This window comes from Cupressus sempervirens, chromosome 10, assembly GCF_028749045.1.
Source record: "Cupressus sempervirens isolate cs-2001-9-10 chromosome 10, ASM2874904v1, whole genome shotgun sequence".
NCBI lineage: Eukaryota > Viridiplantae > Streptophyta > Pinopsida > Cupressales > Cupressaceae > Cupressus > Cupressus sempervirens.
The window spans coordinates 332,916,941-332,936,602 of NC_143127.1; the positions used below are offsets into that span (position 1 = coordinate 332,916,941).

Sequence of the window (19,662 nt, forward strand, 5' to 3'; positions counted from 1 at the left end):
CAATAACACATATTATTTATATTTCATTTACTTTTAGATGTAAAATATAGAAACATTAAAATATTGAACTTATTTATCTTAAATATTTATTCTTATGAAAAATTGAACTTTCCCATAATTAATTTTATACAATGTCTTAAATTGATTATAAATTTTGTTCAGATTAGACTTTTTAGTTTAGATTAGTGTTCAGATTAGCTCCAAAGCGCTTACCCCACATTTCTACTCGATGCGAATAGAAAAAGTGAAAAGAAAAAGAGGAAAAAAGTGAACAACACCAAATCATAACCACACTATCATCATTTTGAAAAGTTCCTCTTCCCTATGACGTTGAACACATACAATGAACCGATGGGACCACAACAAAGATATATTCATTATGTGGTATTTCTTAAGTGGCTCTAAAACCTAATTGGCGGATTCAGTGCACAGGGCAATGGCTATGCAGCCAAGAAAATCAAAAGGAATAGTAAAGTGATATTTTATTTTATACTTCATATTTTAAATCATAAAGCATACTAAGTGGGATATTTAATTTTATACTTGGTTTTTCTTTTTAAAACTCTCCTTAGAGCCGCTCGCAATTCTTCCCCAAATAATGATTTATTTTTTAAAAACTCTCCCTAGAGCCGCTCGCAATTCTTCCCCAAATAATGATAAAATCAATCTTTTTGGTTGTCTAATTACCGCTGCTCCGGCGGCTACCGATCAATAAGTATAATTTTTAGGGTAACCCCCCCGTGCATATCGACTTCTTCCCCGTTAATGGAAACTAGCGGTACAATTCCAAACATGGATGGCGACGATTCGATCCGGACAACTTGGAGTGCATTCCTTACAGCTCAATTTGACATGATTTTGCCGTACATCATTGCCTATGCGAAATTTTGGAGACTTGAGACAGATCCGGAACAATACGTTTCGTATACTACCCTGCGAAAGAGATAAAGCATACCTAAAATAGCATCCACTTTTCGTATCTATCTTTGATGGAATGCGTAACGCTACAGTTTGGAGGTTTCAGGCCATAGTCAGAGCATAGCGCAGTTGCCGGTATGAACATTTTCTTTATTTTAGTTAGGGTTTCTAAAAGTTCTGCTTGTTCTGCACATATTTAAGTATTTTAGAAAGCTCTTTGCAAATATTTACGTAATATGAAAAGCTCTTTGCAAATTTTTGTGTATTTGGAAAGCTCTTTGCAATTATTTGCGTGATATGAAAAGCTCTTTGCAGATTTTTGTGTATTTGAAAAGCTCTTCGCAAATATTTGCAAAATTTGAAAAGCTCTTTGCAAATTTTTGTGTATTTGAAAACCTCTTAACTAATATTTGCAAAATTTGAAAAGCTCTTTCCAATTTTTTGTGTAATTGAAAAGCTCTTAACAAATATTTGCGTAATTTCACAAGGTCTTTGCAAATAGTTGTGCAGGTTCCAAAAAAAAGCTCTTTGGAGGTATAAAATGGGAAAAAAACGAGTAGCACTGAAGAAAATAGACAAAGCCGCGGCGAGACATGTGAGTTTCTCGAAGCGGAGGAAGGGTCTGATAAAGAAGGCGAAGGAGCTTTCTGTTCTATGCGACGCGGAGATCGGTCTCCTCGTTTTTTCTGCAACAGGGAAGCTCTTCGAACACTCCAATACCAGGTATTCTTCTTTCTTCGTGCCTGCTTTTGCTTATTGAGGAAAATATCTAGAGGTTTAACAAGATCTACTTTTAGGAAGATCGTAGAAAGAACGAATTCACGACAAGGCAGCTTTTACAATGTATGCGTTTTCTAAGTGTAGGTTTCGGAGGGTTTACATTTTGAAAATTGTCTCGAAGTATTTTCGTTAAAAAGAAATTGAAATTGTTTGAGTGTCTAAAGCTGTTTTCATTTTTTTTTCAAGAGTTCGTGTTTAGTAATTTACTCTCCAGTGGATAAGTTCTTTCAATTACTATTTTATTTGTATTTTATTACTAGTTTTCCTGTTTACTTGATTGTAGATTTTTGTATTTTGTTTTTTTTTGGAAATATTGGTCAATTTATATTGCTTGGGTCAAACTAGTAATTTTTTTTAGAGTGAAGATATTAGATTTTATTTTATCTAAATATAATATTTTTATAAAAACAAAATACTTAATAATATATTTTCAAAAGAGCACTTCTTGTTGGATTTCATTCTTCATTTCAAATTTATTTTTTCCTTTTTGATGATTGAACAATTTTCTTAAATTTTATTTTATTTTAAAGATGAAATGTGAACTTAAAGTGTCAATATTTTTAAAATAATAGATCTTCTTGGATTAACATTTTTATAATATAAAGAAAGTTAGAGAAAACTAGACATATTCTTTTAAATTTTTTTTGGAAGCATTTGAATTATAGAAAAAATAAAAGAGTTAAGAAATATTTAGAATGTATAGATTGATAGTAGAAGCGTTGTTGAAAATATTATAAGAAAAATTGTAGATTAGGAAATTCTCATAATATAAAGAAGGTTGAAGAAATTTTCCCAGCTTCTCCAACATTTTGTTGAAAATGTTTGGGTTAAGAAAAAAAATGAAAGTAAAATATCTTATTATGTCACTTTTTGCTCGCATACTAAAGGAAAGTGTACAACCTATCCTCAAATTTGATTGGAAACATGTATAGTAAAAAGAAAGTTAGGTCAACTATTACATCACCTTTAAACTCAAATAGTATCTAGTAAGGGACTAGAGAATGATCCCAACATTCCACAAATGCAAACTAATTATTCTTATACAATTCTATAGAAAAACACCTTCAAAATGGATGCAAAATATTGGGCTTATGAATTTTACCTTTACATCTTGACTTTATTGTTAGGTTCGTGTCAATCATAAAATGAGAATATATTTCAAGGTATATGTGTGCTCATAACTATGCATGAAAGGTAATTGTACATAAAAAGGATATAAAGTCTACATGAAAAAAATTATATTGAGATTAGTGTGTAAGTATTGACATAATAGCTACCTAAATGATGCTACCTAGTTTTAAATACAAATTGGGCCTCAAGAATACACTTTGTCATAAAAAGAATATAGTTTTTAAAGGGACCTAAAGCCCTAAATACATAAACTATACTACCAAAAAAATAATGGAAAGATACTTAACAATAACTAAATAAATGCTAAATAAAAGTAAATATTAGAATTAATTGTTTAAAACCTTACAAACTTTATTTTCATAAGAGTTATTGCTATTATGCTTGCTATAATTCTTGCTATAAGGACTAGGAAGAAGACTTGTATCCATATCAAAGTGCATAGTTATATCTTTCTTTTCTTAATTGAAGAGCTTCTGCTTGTATAAACAACTATCTAAGCCCATTTATGTTGTTATTGCACCACCATTCGATTTGCCTCCATTATGAAGAATATTTTTGTGTGCACCTTATCAAATTAACATTCCAAATACTTTGATAAATTTTCCTCCCTAATAATCTTGGCATATTTACCAATATTCTGAATTAGAGGGAGCATTTTACCAACATTCTATGTAGAAAGAGAATTTCTCACATTGCATTATTCTTTCTTTGAATTATCAATAAGGGAACTAACTGTCTATTTTAAGGTATAAAGATTTGATACCAACTACATGAAAAGGCTAGATTGGCCATCAATAATATCTTTAACAGTTTTTCTCATATATCTCTTGTAACCATAATAGATAAACTATTTTCATTATTATTTTCCCTTGTTATTCTCAACCTCTATACCAATATGATCTTGTTAGAGGTAATTGAACTAAAGAATAAGTTCCATTTGCACCAATATATTATGATGTGTAGATTTTGGAAAAAAATTGAGAGATGGGATGTAGACACAAGTTTTTTCCCTTTTTACTAATTAGATCTTTATGAAGCTAAATGATATTTGATAGATTATAGTGTTGGAAAATTGGTCAATACCCCCCTTGTGATTTGTGACAAGGGACTAACTATGTCTAGTGGATTCTATAAGTCTAATGGTTGTATCGGGCATTGACATTGATCCTTTGATGATGCAACAACCACCACTCTAACAAGTTGCATTAGAGCTTGGTTGCAGGTTCAAATCTTGTCATGTAACACTGTAGGGGAGATTGTGGAAAAATGGTTAGTGCTCCCCTCAACATTCATGACAAAGGACTAAATTCCTCTTGTGAATTATATAAATCTAATACTTATATCAGGGATTAATAGGTGATACTTTTGGTAAAATTAAAAACACCACTCTAACATATACATGTCCACATTATGGGTAAATGCTTAAATAAATTTGTATACCTCAAAGCTAGAAAATATTTGATATATCAATATTAAAATGTAAGAATAACACAATTTGAAGGAGTATATATAATAAGGCATGACTAGTAAGCATGATATCCTCTTTTGTCTTAAGTTGATAAAATTATTTGATGTGAAAGAATGAGATGAAAATGAAATACTAAAGGAAAGAAAGTTAGTGCTAATGCATTTAGAGACATGAATATAAAAGAAAGGAATCACTAGGAAGGAAAATATTGAATATTCAAAGGCATTGGTGGATAGGTTGCTAGGTTAAGAGGATTTTTTGGTGGAGGAAATGATGTGATTGCCAATATTATAAAGAGCATATGTACCTTAGAGGGTGGACACTAATTCACTATGTTAAGTCATGGTGAACTATTCATCAAATTTAGTATGAATAAGTGGGTTGATAAGTAAATCAAGCTTAGCCTATTACTTCTCTATGTTTTTTAATATGATTCTTTGTATGGATTTTATTACCATCATATTTGAATGAAATTATGACCATTGGGTGTCTTACATAGCATAAGAAAACCCTAGAATAATAGGTTAAAGTGAGATAGATAAAATTTAATGAAATAAACCACTCTTGGATATAAATAAGAATAAGAATTATTGGATAAAAAGGGGTTTAAGAGTAGAGGATCTCACCAAAATGAAAGAGGGAAGTAAATATTTTATCGGGATCAATCAATTAGCATTCAAGATCTATCAAAAAATAAACAACTAAGATTCAATATATTAACTTTTTTTTTTTAAATAATAGAAAGAAATATTTTTTCTAGATAAAAAGTAATAATTATCAACTATAACATCCTTATTAGACAACTACACAATACATGAATTTTGTTAGTACATCTTGCATTAATTTTAGCTTAAAATAATGATAGATGAACCAACACTTAGTAAATAATATTAAATACATGTAGCTATAATTTTTTTCAATATAAAATATCTCAATTCTACTCATTAATAAAACTCATTGGAGAAGGAAATATACTAGTAAAAAAAATCCTACCTGAAAAATACAATAACAATATTATGCTACAAAGAAAACCAGTGTCAGTGGTATAGTACTTGCTGCATAAATTATATAATGGAAATAATAAAATTATATGTGTCTTCTTAATATTTAATTTTATTTATTTTAAAATATAAATATTTAAATTAATTAATTATATTTTTAATTAATAATGTTTATAGTGAGAGAAAAATTTAAGAAAACAAATTTAATTATAACCCTGATAAAAATATAATTTTTTGCTTCATTTTAATAACAATCAGTAATTTGAAGGTGACACAATAGTTTGTGGATTCCTTGAAGAATTGTTGGGTTAGCATTGAAGGGCTCTCGTTTGAACTCATAGGGGATTTGATTGTTGACACCATGAGTTTGGTTATGGAAGGCAAAAGCTGGAGGCAACAGCCTAGGGTTGTAGATGAGATGAATGTGCAGAAATTTTTATAACCCAATGAAGCTCCTATCTATTTATGTGGGGGATTTTCTCGTGAAAAGCTTCCTAAACCATGAAACATGGTTTATTATGTTATCATGAGGTATATAATGATGGAAGACAAAGTTAAGGTGTGTTACATTACTACTTCCTTGTCCTTAATCACTTTAGGACTAGGGAATGCATCTCTTTTCCTTACTTGTTAATGCACTTTATCGAGGATTTATGTGGAATATCTATAAGAAGAGAGAAGAAGGATTAAGCTATAATGTTTACCACCAAGCCCTTATTTTTTGTCTATTTAGATTTAACAAAGACCTTCACCCATAGATTCCAAGCTTGATCCCTTTCTTGCTAAAAATCATTGAGATTACACAAACCTTGTCCCCCTCTACCAAAACCTAGATTGATAGGGAGCCTTTAACTATTGCCAAAAAGATAAAAATGGAAAAAGTTGAGGTCCTAAGTGTTGAAAGTATTGGTACCACTATTAGGAAGGGAAATGATAGGTCAACGAAAAGACAGAGAGAAAAGAGACCCTTGGCTACCCTTGGTAAGGAAATACTTGACAATTCTAAGTCCACTGATAATTTGGGAAAGAAAAATGGCACTAGACCTAAAAGGAAAGCCAATAAGAAGAATTATGGGGAATAAGAGAAGGATGAGACTAGTAGTAAAGGGGAGGATGAGGAGGTTACAGGAGGCTAATATGATAGCCATTTTCTCTCTTGGGTGTCTGATACATTTAAAATTGAGGCCAATACATCAGAGTATAAGAAGGAAGGAGTTATGGGAAAAGAGGGTATGACCACATATCCTATCAGAATTGGTAAATTTGAGTAGCAAGACTCAAGGGGAGGTCCTTGTGGGAGGTGCTAATTAGAAGGAGGAGAATACTAGGGCAGACCAGATATGGCCAAGTTGGAGGAAACCATCACTAGATTTATTAATAAAAATGAGCACATAGAGGAAAAATTTGATAGGCTTTCTAACTTTTTTGTTAGGGTCGTGCATTTGGCTATGACTACTCTTCATTTATGGTAGGTGCACAAGAAGGAAACCACTTAGGATAATGACATAGAAATGACTTGTTCATTGTATGTTTTTTTGGTGATTGATTAGCTATGTCTACTATTGGAGAACCCAAGGAACAAAAGTAAGGAGAGGTAGGTCTTGCCTCTATGCTACTTTTCTGGTATTTTGTTATGATTACTAGTTTTTATTTAATCTGGGGGGCCTTCCATGTTGATATTTTCTAGCCTTGTTTAATGCCTAATGATAATTTTTGGGCCATTCTTATCTAAATTGATGACAATTTTGTAGATATTAGTAGTAGTAAATTTTTAAAAAATTGAGTTTGTGTGTTTTTGATATTAAGGAAAGGGGTTGGTTAATATGTTGGTAGTGACTTTTAGCTAATTTTTTGCATTTCCTTTTTCTTTCGGGTCAATGCCCATTTTGTTTCATTCTAATATTAAAAAAAATTAGTTTTTAATTTTTATTTATTTTGATTGGTAAACGGCCAAAGCCTAGATTAATTATTATTATTTATTAGAATTAATTATTATTATATGTTAAGCAAAGGTAGATTCAAACCCAAGACCTCCCACATGAGAGGCTCGCAAGTTACCATTGCATTGTAGGCTTTTGCCTCAGTTTTTATTTTTTAATTACATATATTTAAATAATTAAAAATCACAAATAAGTAATTTTAGGAGAACAAAAGTGTCTGATTTTTTTAAATTTTGTAGCACTTCCAAACCCATTTATAAGAGGCTAAATTGTTGGAATTACAATAGGAAAAGTGAAACATCAGGGGGGGGGGGGGGGGGTGGGTGTGTGTGAAGCGGGGGTGAATCAGTGCTATAAACTTTAATCCATAAAAACATTCAGCACACATCCATCTCACATATTCAATAAGTAAACTAAAATACCATGTAAAGCATATACATCTGAAGCATGTAAGTGAGTAAGCATTCACACATACATGACACAAGATATGATTACCTAGAAACCCTCCAATGAGAAGGTAAAACTACAGTGGGGATGACACCCACAAATCTTCACTATTGCAGTAATAAAGTGTATCCAATGAAGGTTACAGTTTGATCATGAAACATGATCTACCCTATAAAAGGTTTTCCTTATTAAAGGCTTAGAAAGACTGTTAGGTCTCACACTATTAAAGGATTTCAACACCCTATTAGAAGTCTGCCTGGTTAAAGGACTTTAGCTAACAATTAAGTAAGTACCTTGTTAGAGGATTTCAATATAACTTGTTAGGACTACTCTATCAAGAGATTTAACTGATTCACTTGTTAAAATATCTCAGCAATGATCCTGTAGTTAGCACTCTAATGCTTGATGATAGATCACCTCCATTTTGCTGTGTACTTGATCCTTCTTGATTAGATGTCTCTCTACTATTCACTATTTCCTTCCTCTGTTCTCCATTAACTTATTCTGCAATTCAATTTAGATTGTAATGCCTTTATCACCATGAATGTCTTGGTTTGTGCTCGCAAAACTCTCTTTGATCATTGATTCATTCCCCTACTCGCACATATATGAAGTTTAGCGTTTGTCCTCCTTAAGAAGACCTAGGTGACTTAGGGTCAAGTATGAATCAATGGCCACGATGCATCCATATTACCACTTAAATCTTCCCTTTATCTAATTAGGTGCATGTAAGACATTGGGATTCCCACTTAAAACTCATCCTTATCAACAAAATATTGTAATTCAATCCTTAAGTTGGCTCAAAAGTTGTTTGCATAGTAGTTTGTGCCACTACAAATAATTATGACAAAACTATGTTACTTAGCATCTGAAGTCCCAATGAGGTAAGAGTAAATTAATTTTATTCATTTTTTAATCATAATAAATTTCTATACTAGTTTTATTTATCGGTAAAAGGTCATGGCCATTATATATATATATATATATATATATATATATATATATATATATATATATATATATATATATATATATATATATATATATATATATATATATATAATTGAAAAAATACAAAGTGTTTTCTCCTTTCAAAAAGCATTGGTAGGAAAGAATGGAGAAGAAAACCTACAGTCTTCCTTGGGGCTTTAGTCCTATATATTTTTACAAATTTAAAAGGGGAATACCCAAGTTTATAATGTGTACTTTCATCTTAACTAAACATTGATCATGTAATAACTTTTTGATTATTAGCTCGGTCCTTCCAGTAATCAGCGAAATGACAAAGGATATGACTCCCTTTGTAATAAGTAGAGATGGGTAGGTTTAGAGGTCCTCATGTCCTTCATGTTGCAATCACTTTTAAGCTTATTTAAACACATTAGCATTGTTAGAAATCTAAACTATGTTACCCTTCTTGGCTACAATATATTTCTATATAGATTGATTTGCTTGGTTATATTATTAAGCAAACCATATGTTATTTTTAACTTTGATGGTTGACAGTTTGAGTTTATGAAAAATATACGTCTTAATTTCTATTAGAATTTAAACACTAAAAGCCTGAGTTCCATATAACTGGTCTTTAGGAATAAGTTTTATCAATTTTTAAAATCAAAATTACAAGAAAATCCAGCTAGATAATGTTATAAATCATCATATAATTATTGAATTAGTGACACCACAAAAAAAAGGAGAACTAACACCCAAGCTTACCAAAAATAGAAGAGATAATAAAGTAGCTCCCATTTAGATGGGTTACCTCAAATGACATAGTCAAAACCATAAAGACAAAGATCAAACAAAGAGAGGAGATGGAAAAACTAGACTAAAGCAAACCCTTATTTACTAGAAGAGAGACCCAAGAAAAACCCCTCTAAGTCCTCATTTACAAGGTGGTCTCCAACTTCCCAAATACTAAGATCATCATCCATTAGAGAGTTAAACAAATCCAAGATAGAGCCAAAACCATGTTAAAAAACTAGCTTTCATTACTATAATATAAATATATATGTAATTGGGTCTGAATATACCAGGATAATAGGAATCAAGATGAAAGGGAAAAAGGATACATCCTAGAAAACATACTAAACCTTGTAATATAGCTAAGGATCACCATACCACCATATAACCATATACAAATTTTCTTACTAGCCCAAGCGGATCTATAGAAGGATTAAACCAACGATACTTATAAGCCCAAAATAGTAAAACCTAGATACAAAAATGAGGGCCCAATGAGTACATAGGATTAATTGAGATCCTCAAACTTATAGGAAACCATGATCAGGTCATCAACTTCTTCTAAATCAGCAGCCATGGCTCTTGGAGCCAAAACCCATGTTTTCTTCTCCCTGTTGGGCTTAAGCAAGTTAGGAAGGGAGAAATCCAGTTTGTTAAGGTCCTTGAAGGCTACACCAGGCCCAAAAAATTAGTAAAAAATGTGAAGGTAATGAAAAAACCATCCTTTATCATGAGCTTCAACTATTCCACTCCAATTCATTAGAAAGTGGATGCTTTCCTCCATTTTATGCCAAAGGTGGATACAAAGATTGACATCTCTGATTGAGAGAATTGGATGCCTAGTCACATCAAAATGCTCTAGGCTCCTAGGAGGGTTTTTTATATAAGATTTCACAAGGGAAATTTCCATATGCCCATTGATACTCAATACTGGCTTATCTATCCCTACTAACACGGTGGCGTCAAAAATGTCATAGCAAAGACACACAATTTCCCCATGACCACAATGTGCCCTAAATAAACATGCTATGAAACAACCTATAACATCATTATTTGAATACCATAAAAAGTTGTAATCAAAGGACCTTTCTCGAAGGACTCTATTGATGGCCACCTTAGTCATGTCATCTATAGGATTCAAACTCCAGTTTTATCATTCTACCTTCACTTGACCCAAAAAATCCATGGTTCTAACCTCAGATGCATGAAACAAAGTAATGACCAACTCCATAGTGTAGAAAAATAAATCTATAGACTAAACTAATGATGCCTTGGATGAACAGAAGTCTAGAATTAAGACTAGTTATATCATAGCTCTGAAGTAGATGACACAATTTTTTTGGGAGAGAGATCATGTGAACTACCTCGAGACTACATACCTTGCTTAAACATAATGACATTGAGTACAAGACATCAAGGGGTTAATAACTAGGACATCCTTATAACATTTCATTATCTTATTAATTAATCATATAAAAGTGAGGGTATAAGTACTGGACATAGGAGCTAACGAGTTGTATAGTGTGTTAAATTTGGGGAAGACACTAGGGACATGCTGCCAAATAAATGATATTTTTAGCATCTGCACCCTTGTTGGCCAAGTAGTCTACCATTTTATTTCCTTCTTTGCAAATATGTAAAAAAATATTTCTTCAAATTTATCTATTCTATTTAAAATTGTCTCTAATTTCAAATTAATGATCCAATTCAGTGTCCTCCTCTTCCTGAGAGCTTTGAAAATGATTTGAGAATCCCCTTATATGATAAGTTTCTTAATTCCTAATTTTAATCTTTGAAAAATCCCTTCTAATTCTGCCATATTATTTCTTGTTGTCCCAATTGGTTTAGCTCTCTTGAGTATCTAGTATGTTTCTGAACTAATGACACATCCTATCCCTACCACTTCTAGATTTCCCCTTGTTGCTCCATTGAAGTTTAGTTTTTTCCATCCATTTGGAGGTGGAACCCATCTACACTCCTTTCAAGCTTGAGAATTTTTCTTGGGGTAAATTAAAGGTGGATTAATTAAATTTACCTAGTTCTTTTTCATGTCTACATCCCAATCCAAGAAAGATCCCTCTTCTTTAGCCACCTTTCTTAAATGACTATTCATAACTTTTGTTATGTACTTGTTTCTACTTTATTAAGGAGGAAGTGAATATTTAGTTAAATATTAGAAAAAATGTGCCTATCTTTTTCTTTCCAAATTTAACGTAAAAGGATTGAAGGGGACATATACCATAATTTATCATATACCGAGCTCCTATTTTTAGTAGGCCAGATCAGTAAGTGTTGATCTTGATTCTTCATTTGTGATGACGAACAGTTTAACATCTTACTAAGTCATCTCTAGCATGATTATGCAAAGTGAAAAGGATATAATATATGTTGTGAAGTTTCTGAGTTTTTTTTGCATAGCAAACACCTAGATGGTCCTTCAAAACCCATCTTTCTAAATCTGTCCACTGTGAGACTCCTTTTTTGAATTTTTGACCATAGAAATAATCATTCTTTTGGTAAATGTGATGAATAGGGATACATACTCTTTCCCAATTTTGGGATGAGGTAATAATCTCATATGCTCTCTTTACCAAAACCATTAGATAAGTGGGATGAACATTCTAATGAGGTTTTGGAAGAAGGGGAGATTGCTATTGCCCTTAAGGTAAACAAAAAAATAAATTCTAATTTGAATGGGGAAGAGTAGTGTGGATTAGAGATCTTGAAAGAACTTTGTATTAAGGGTAGTACTAATTCTCGAGTTCCCTTCAATCCAAAGAATAATCTAATGAGAAATTTTATTTGGATTCCTAATAAAACTTTCTTAATGCCCTTGGATAAGGCTAGGGTCCCATGGATGCCAACTTCCTTAAAAATATAGCTGTAATTGCTGAAATTTTTTAGGAAATTCTTAAGCTAAGTGGTCCTATAGATTTTGTAATTTGTTTCACTTTAAAGTTTCAGCTCCTAAGTTTATGGAAAAACTTTCTAAAGTTTATTTTATGATAAAGTATTTTTAAGTTTTATAGTGTCAGTTTTTGACAAATGGCTAGAATTTTCCCTAAACTGGCCCTAAAATATAGACCTCTTGTACCTAAAATATAGACCTGTAGCCCTCCCTCATGGGACCCCTACCGAAGAACCCTGGAACCCAAAATCATGACATGCATAAGTAAAATCATGATGTTCATGTTAACAATCTCCAGGTAATCCCATAGTGAGATTCCCATCTTCATACTTAGGTACAAAATTTAAGGGCATGTTCTTTGTTTTGCAAATTATGGAAATCCAAACTTGAACTAAAATTTTGAAGAAAGTGTTTGCATGTGATATGGGAGGGCATTGAGAATGTTTTGTTATATCAATAGTAAATATGGTATTTTTTGTGTTGTTTTAAAAATGTCTAGATCATCAGATAAAGTTTATCATAATAAACATTGATATCTCTATGGCTCTAGATTTCATGGTGGACCCTAATTGACCAGTAAGATATTGTGTAATGATGGACACACATGCTAGTATTCTAAACCAAATAAAACTAATCTCAAATCTAGGTTCCAAGGATGAAAAAAATTCTTTCAAATCCTCAAAGAAAATCTGTCATATCTCACTTATCAAGCCAAAAATCTTCAAAATTGATTGGACGAAAGAAAACATTTAGCCATGTGTATTCAAAAAAGGACACCTTGTCTAATTCTATGCAAATTGATTCGCCAATTCCCTCTCTAAAGGAAATGAATCCACATCTATGTATTCAAAGTTATCATAGACCCCTTGTCCAAAATAATCTATCTGAAAGAAATATTCATATGGTCAACTTGGTAGGTACTACATCTCTTCGTGCTAATCGTTATAGCAACATGAATAAAATTGCAATTGCAAAATCTGCATTCCCTCCTATTTAACCCATTGCTATTAGGTGTGATAGTGTATGTGATATGCCAAGGGAAATGATTGTAAAAGAGAAAAAATATTATTTATTTATAAATCCCAATGTCAAGTCTAAGACATACATTTTTTAGGACAGCTTGGCTTCTATTGCCCCTAAATCTACCTTCATCAATTATATGGTATTGGTAAAAGAAGGCCCTTTTGACAACAAGATTTAAGTTGATGGGAAACAAACATCAACTAGATTCTTGTAATGCTCTTCCATATACTTTAATCCCTAGTACTTTTTTCCAAGACAATTAGAGAGTTGGAAGTAGGCCTGCAGAATGTATAATTACATAGGATAAGACCAATATAGATAATGATACTAGCTTGCAGTTGTTGCCAAAACTAAAAGACATAGTCTTAAATGAGTGTAACATAGATGAGATGGAAAATGAGATAACTAAAAATGTTGAATTTACTGGATTAGACAATGATGATATCCCTATCTTATTAAGAAAGAGGCCCTCTAATCTTCATTATGCTATTTTTGGTAGTATTATTAATGAAAATGAAATTGTGGGTTTAGAAGAGGATGATAGATTGAAAGTATTAGGGAAGGGGAATGTAAAGGGATACATTGATCTTACATCTAATCTTGCATCTAATCTTGAGGTTCAATTAGAAATAGAGGAATCAAAAGGAATGGATCAAGAAACTCAAGGCCAAGTTGGGGACCTAAACATAAAATTTGATTATACCCAAGTATATTCTCTAAAACAAACCCCATGGATGACAATGACCTAGTCAAAAGCCCAAAAAGTAGGGGTAGAAAGCCCAATGCACAATAGGTTAAGGAAAAAATTGATTTAATAACCCAAACCACTCTTGATGATACATTTACTATAAGAAAAAGGATGAGGAGAGCAAGATGCACTCCTCTAGGGAAATGAATATTATTTCGTTGAATATAAGAGGCTTAATGACCTCTCAAAAAATAGATCATATCAAAAAACAACTTGATACAAATGGGGTAGATGTGTGATTCATAAGAAACAAAAATTTAGATCAAGCATATGAAAATTCATTAAAGAAATGGAGTCTATGGAGATCTTTACATACTCAAGCATAGGGTGCTTCATGTGGGTTGTGCATTTTATCATCTCCAAGTAGATGCAATGTCTCCTTAATTCACAATCATCCAAATTGGCAACAATTAATTAATGTTTTTTATATGGTCCCAATTCCACAATTGAGAAAGAATATCTATGGAATTCTTTATCATTTCCAATATCTTCCATGTATGCTAAAATGTTTTTATTAGCTGGAGATTTCAATGCCATCACTTCCCCATTGGAAAATACTGGAGGCATCTCTCTCCCTGCTAAAACAATTGCAGATATTATAAATTTTATTGGAAAAAACACTTCAATGAATATCCTATCTTCAAATGGTTCATTTACCTGGACAAACAAGAGAAAGGACCATATGCAGAATGTGGTGATGTTGCACCACTTTCTTTTATCTCACAATTGGTTTCTTTCAGACTATCTGATTTCGTCAAAGACTTTGTTGTTGGTAGCCTCAAACCATTTTTCAATTTCACTCTATTGAGGATAGGTCAAATAATTTAGATCACAAACTATCTTTTGAGTTTGAGAAAATATGGTTTAGACACCTAGTCTCTTCCACCACCTCAAGTAATGGTGGTTAGATGCACCTTTTGCCAAGGGATCTTGGATATAACAATTTCACATGAAGATGAGACATTAAAAGAAGAAGATCATTATATGGAATAAAAAGTATGTTTAAAAATAATTTTGAAGAAAAATCAATAATCAAAATAGACCTAAAAAAAATTCAAGAAGTCATCTTTAAAAATGGGATGGTTCAGTGTGCTTATTTGTGTCAATCTCAGATTGGTTTTGACAATTGAGTGTTAACACAGTTAAGAAATTTAAGTTCATGCCAAGTATAATATAGATGCCAAGTTGCAATGAGTGCCAAGTCACTCATGTGCTGAGTAAACAGTAAGTGCCAAGCAAATAGATAGAGCCAAGCAGGTTTCAAGTGCTGAGTGAACAATAGAGGTCAAGCAAGTTCAAGTGCTGAGCCAAACAAATTATAGTATGTGTCAAGCCCAAACAAATTATAGTATGTGTGAAGCATTCACAAAAATGACTAGTTGTTTGTGATGGCACAAACAACTATGTAAACCATTTTTGAGCCGACATATGGATAGATCTTGAAGCTTTGAAGACAAGATAAAATCTATTTGGATTCCCTATGCAATCAACATGCAATCAACTAAAAAAATGGAGGGAATTGAGTGGAAAAGTTGGATGAATCTCAATCGTCAATTAATACCTAACCCTAAGCCACCAAAGTCTTTTTTAAAGGGAGATGAAGCCCCATAATTCACAGGTAGAGAGTATGTATGAAAGAGCATTAGAGAATGCATGCGAGAAGGTGATGATAATAGTGAAAGGAGTGAATTGATCAGCATACATTCAAGATGACTTAGAAGAAGGATAACATTGCAGAATCAGTTAACAGAACAAAAGATCAAGGTTGTAGCAATTTCATATCAGATCAAAGAGGATCGAGATGAACTGAATTGGGATCTAAAATCTGGAATATCAAATTGTATGTGTATCAAATCAAATATTCTACTGTACTTTCTAACAACTATATTAGCAAGATTAAATGCTTGTATCAAGGTTGATTTAACAATCATAGTGAAATCCTTTAACAAAGTGACATTATAAGTGAGTGTTCTAAAGTCCTTTAGTCAGGCACACTTCTGATAGGGTGTTAAATTCCTTTAATAGGGTAGGATCTAGAAATCCTTTGTAAGCCTTTAATAGGGAAAGCCTTTCACAAGGTAGATCATGAGAATGGTCAAAATATGTATCCTTAACAGGTGAACTTTATTGCTGCAGTAGGGTAGAATTGTGGGTGTCATCCCCACCCTAGTTTTACCTTCTCATTGGAGAGTTTTTGGGTAATCATATCTGGTGTCAAGTGTTTATGTGGATGTATTTAATTTACATGTCATTTCAATATGTTTATTCATGCAATGTTTTAAAGATTAAAAGTTTTATTGGTTAGAGATTAGTACTTCTGATTCACCTGCCCTCTCAAAAGTATACATTTCCCATTTGTAATCCCAATAATTGGTATTAGAGCTAAGTTTTCATTAGGAGAAGCCTTACAGCTTGGAGAAAAGATCTTGAGATGGAGGTTTACAAGTTGGGAAAGACCATTGAGAATCAGGAGATTGAGATACATCTCTTACTACAACAACTGGATGAAGCCAAAGATTCGTTGAGAAGTTCTCTAAAAGAAAGGAAAGAGATTTCTATAGCTGAAAATGACACTCATTACAAGGAGATTGATAGCACAAAGTTATTTGTAGATGGTAACTCTTGTGAATTTGATGTAGCAATTGTAGATCTCATGGAAAAGAATAGAGCACAAGCTAATGAAATCAAAAATCTCAAGTTGGAGCAAGAATCACAAGCAACACTGCTATGTGAGGTGACTAAACAAAAGAAGAAAGCTATAGAGGACATGGCCATGATTGAAGAAGACAAAAGAATCTTGGCAAACAGATTGGAAGAAAAATTAGCAGAACTATCTAGGATCTCAAACATGCAATTGGACACCCTAAGACAAATGATGAATGGCTATCATGAGTTGAATGTGAAGGACATTGAGATAACTACATTGAAGTTCCAAAATGAGAAATTATAGAATGACATAAAAAGAGAGAAGGAGTTTGCAGAAAGTTTCAACAAGCCAAATGAAGCCATCAAGTACTTTGAGCAATTGCTAAAATCCTCTAAATCCAGTAAAGACACATTAGGATTGGACTACACAAGAATTGAAGAAGGAGAATCATCCAAAGTTGCTGAGGAAAGGAAAAACAAAGGTAAGAACTCTAAACCCACTTGTCATCATTGTGGAAAGAAGGGACATACAACTAATGTTTGTAGGAGAAAGAATGCTAGTTAGAATGCTAAGCCAAAGAACGTGACACATTATTACAAGTGCAACAAACAAGGTCATCAGGCACAGGAATGGAGAAGTAGGTTCATGCATGCACTAGTATTTGATGGACACTACTACAATTGTTAGAAGTTTGGACACAAAGCCTTTGAATGCAGATCCAAGTCCACATGGTCATCAAACAAGGGAAGAAACCATGAAAATTTCTACAATTGGGACTACAACACAAGGCACATCTATCATTATTGTCAAGAGTGGACACATCCTTGAAAATTGAATAAGAACACATTTCAATAGAAGCTACAATAGATGGTTAAGTCCAACTACATGCTTTAGTTGTTTGAAGATTGGTTATATCGGCAAGCATTTCCCAACAAGGAAAAGGGCACCTAACTTAGAGTTCAACAAGGGAAAAGGCAAGATAGATGTTGAGCACATCAAAGGAGAGATGAATAAGACATGGAAGAAGAAAGATGGATGCAACACATTAAATGAAGGGATCACTTCACCTAAAAGGTCAAGTGATCACATTTTATCAAACTAAGCAAAAGAGGTATGAGGGACTGATTTTCAAACGTTTCATCATACATCAGTTCCAAGATAAACTTAGTACGGAAAAGGATAAATTAGGATGAATAAGGATACAAGTTAACCAGGAAAGGAAAAATTTGGAGAGGGAACCACTGAGAAAGAAGATGATGAAGATGAAGAAGAAGAAGAATAGGGCTAGGAGCCACTTGCCTTGACTCGAGGCATGGGAGAAGATGTTGAAGAGGAAGAAGGCACTGAGGAGGAACAAGCCAAGGAAGCACCAGTAGTAAAAGAACCTAAGAAGAGAAAAGCTCAAAAATAGCTTGCAGTTCAGCCCAAGGGCAAAATGATTGCAAAACCTAGTCATGTCAAGTCTACTGCTCCATCCACAAGAGCAACTACAAGCACCACCACCCAAAAGGAAAAAGAGAAAACAAAAGAAAAGAAGAAGGCTATTGAGCAACCAGGTCCAGTGTAGAAGAAGAGAAGAAGGAAATATGTTGCACAACTAGAATATGATTGAGAAAGGACCAAGTCAGATGACAACAACTAGTTCAAAATGGTAAATCATGCACCCAAGTCCAATATTGATAACATTTGTGAAAATATTAAGGATAATGCTAACTTGATTGGTTTGAAGATTTTTGAATTCAATAAATTGAATAGAGAGGATCAAAATAAGATTGAGGAGTCAATGTATGCCTAAGGATTTATATTCCATTGTTGAAAATAAATGACATTATTTCCTAAAGACTGTGAAAAAAATAAGAGGAGTCTACATTGGCACAAGTAATGCCAAACTTGTCAAAAGGCCAAATAACGAAGGCAAACAAGAAACATGGAAGCAAGTTTGCACCTAAGTATAGAGCCTTCAACATTCTCCAAAATGACATTGAAGATGTTGTTAATAAATCCACCAAGATATGGAAGTTGATATATGGATTGACTACTATTAAACCAAGAGAGACAGATCCCTTTGAGGGAAAGAATGATGAGGAAAAGGAGGAGAATGATAAAGAAGAGGAAACTAAGAAAGAAAAAGGTCATAACATAGTGGAGGAGACACAACAAAGAAAAAATGAAATGGCAACTACTGAGGAGCAGCAAACAAATCAAAGTGCCCATTTTGTTTCATTCTAATATTAAAAAAAATCAGTTTTTAATTTTTATTTATTTTGATTGGTAAACGGCCAAAGCCTAGATTAATTATTATTATTTATTAGAATTAATTATTATTATATGTTAAGCAAAGGTAGATTCAAACCCAAGACCTCCCACATGAGAGGCTCGCAAGTTACCATTGCATTGTAGGCTTTTGCCTCAGTTTTTATTTTTTAATTACATATATTTAAATAATTAAAAATCACAAATAAGTAATATTAGGAGAACAAAAGTGTCTGATTTTTTTAAATTTTGTAGCACTTCCAAACCCATTTATAAGAGGCTAAATTGTTGGAATTACAATAGGAAAAGTGAAACATCAGGGGGGGGGGGGGGGTGGGTGTGTGTGAAGCGGGGGTGAATCAGTGCTATAAACTTTAATCCATAAAAACATTCAGCACACATCCATCTCACATATTCAATAAGTAAACTAAAATACCATGTAAAGCATATACATCTGAAGCATGTAAGTGAGTAACCATTCACACATACATGACACAAGATATGATTACCTAGAAACCCTCCAATGAGAAGGTAAAACTACAGTGGGGATGACACCCACAAATCTTCACTATTGCAGTAATAAAGTGTATCCAATGAAGGTTACAGTTTGATCATGAAACATGATCTACCCTATAAAAGGTTTTCCTTATTAAAG

At 32.7% G+C, this 19,662-nt stretch overlaps 1 protein-coding gene across 1 annotated transcript in view; it reads left to right on the forward strand.

The window, feature by feature from the left end:
• Positions 1-752: 752 nt before the first annotated feature.
• LOC149533965 (uncharacterized) overlaps positions 753-19,662 on the forward strand; it is a 217,401-nt gene continuing 198,491 nt past the window's right edge. Inside the window, exons 1-2 of the mRNA XM_089805941.1 lie at positions 753-1,053; positions 1,421-1,641. Coding sequence (XP_089662067.1) covers positions 1,460-1,641 — 182 coding nt within the window. The 5' untranslated portion in view covers positions 753-1,053; positions 1,421-1,459. The remainder of the gene's footprint in view (positions 1,054-1,420; positions 1,642-19,662) is intronic.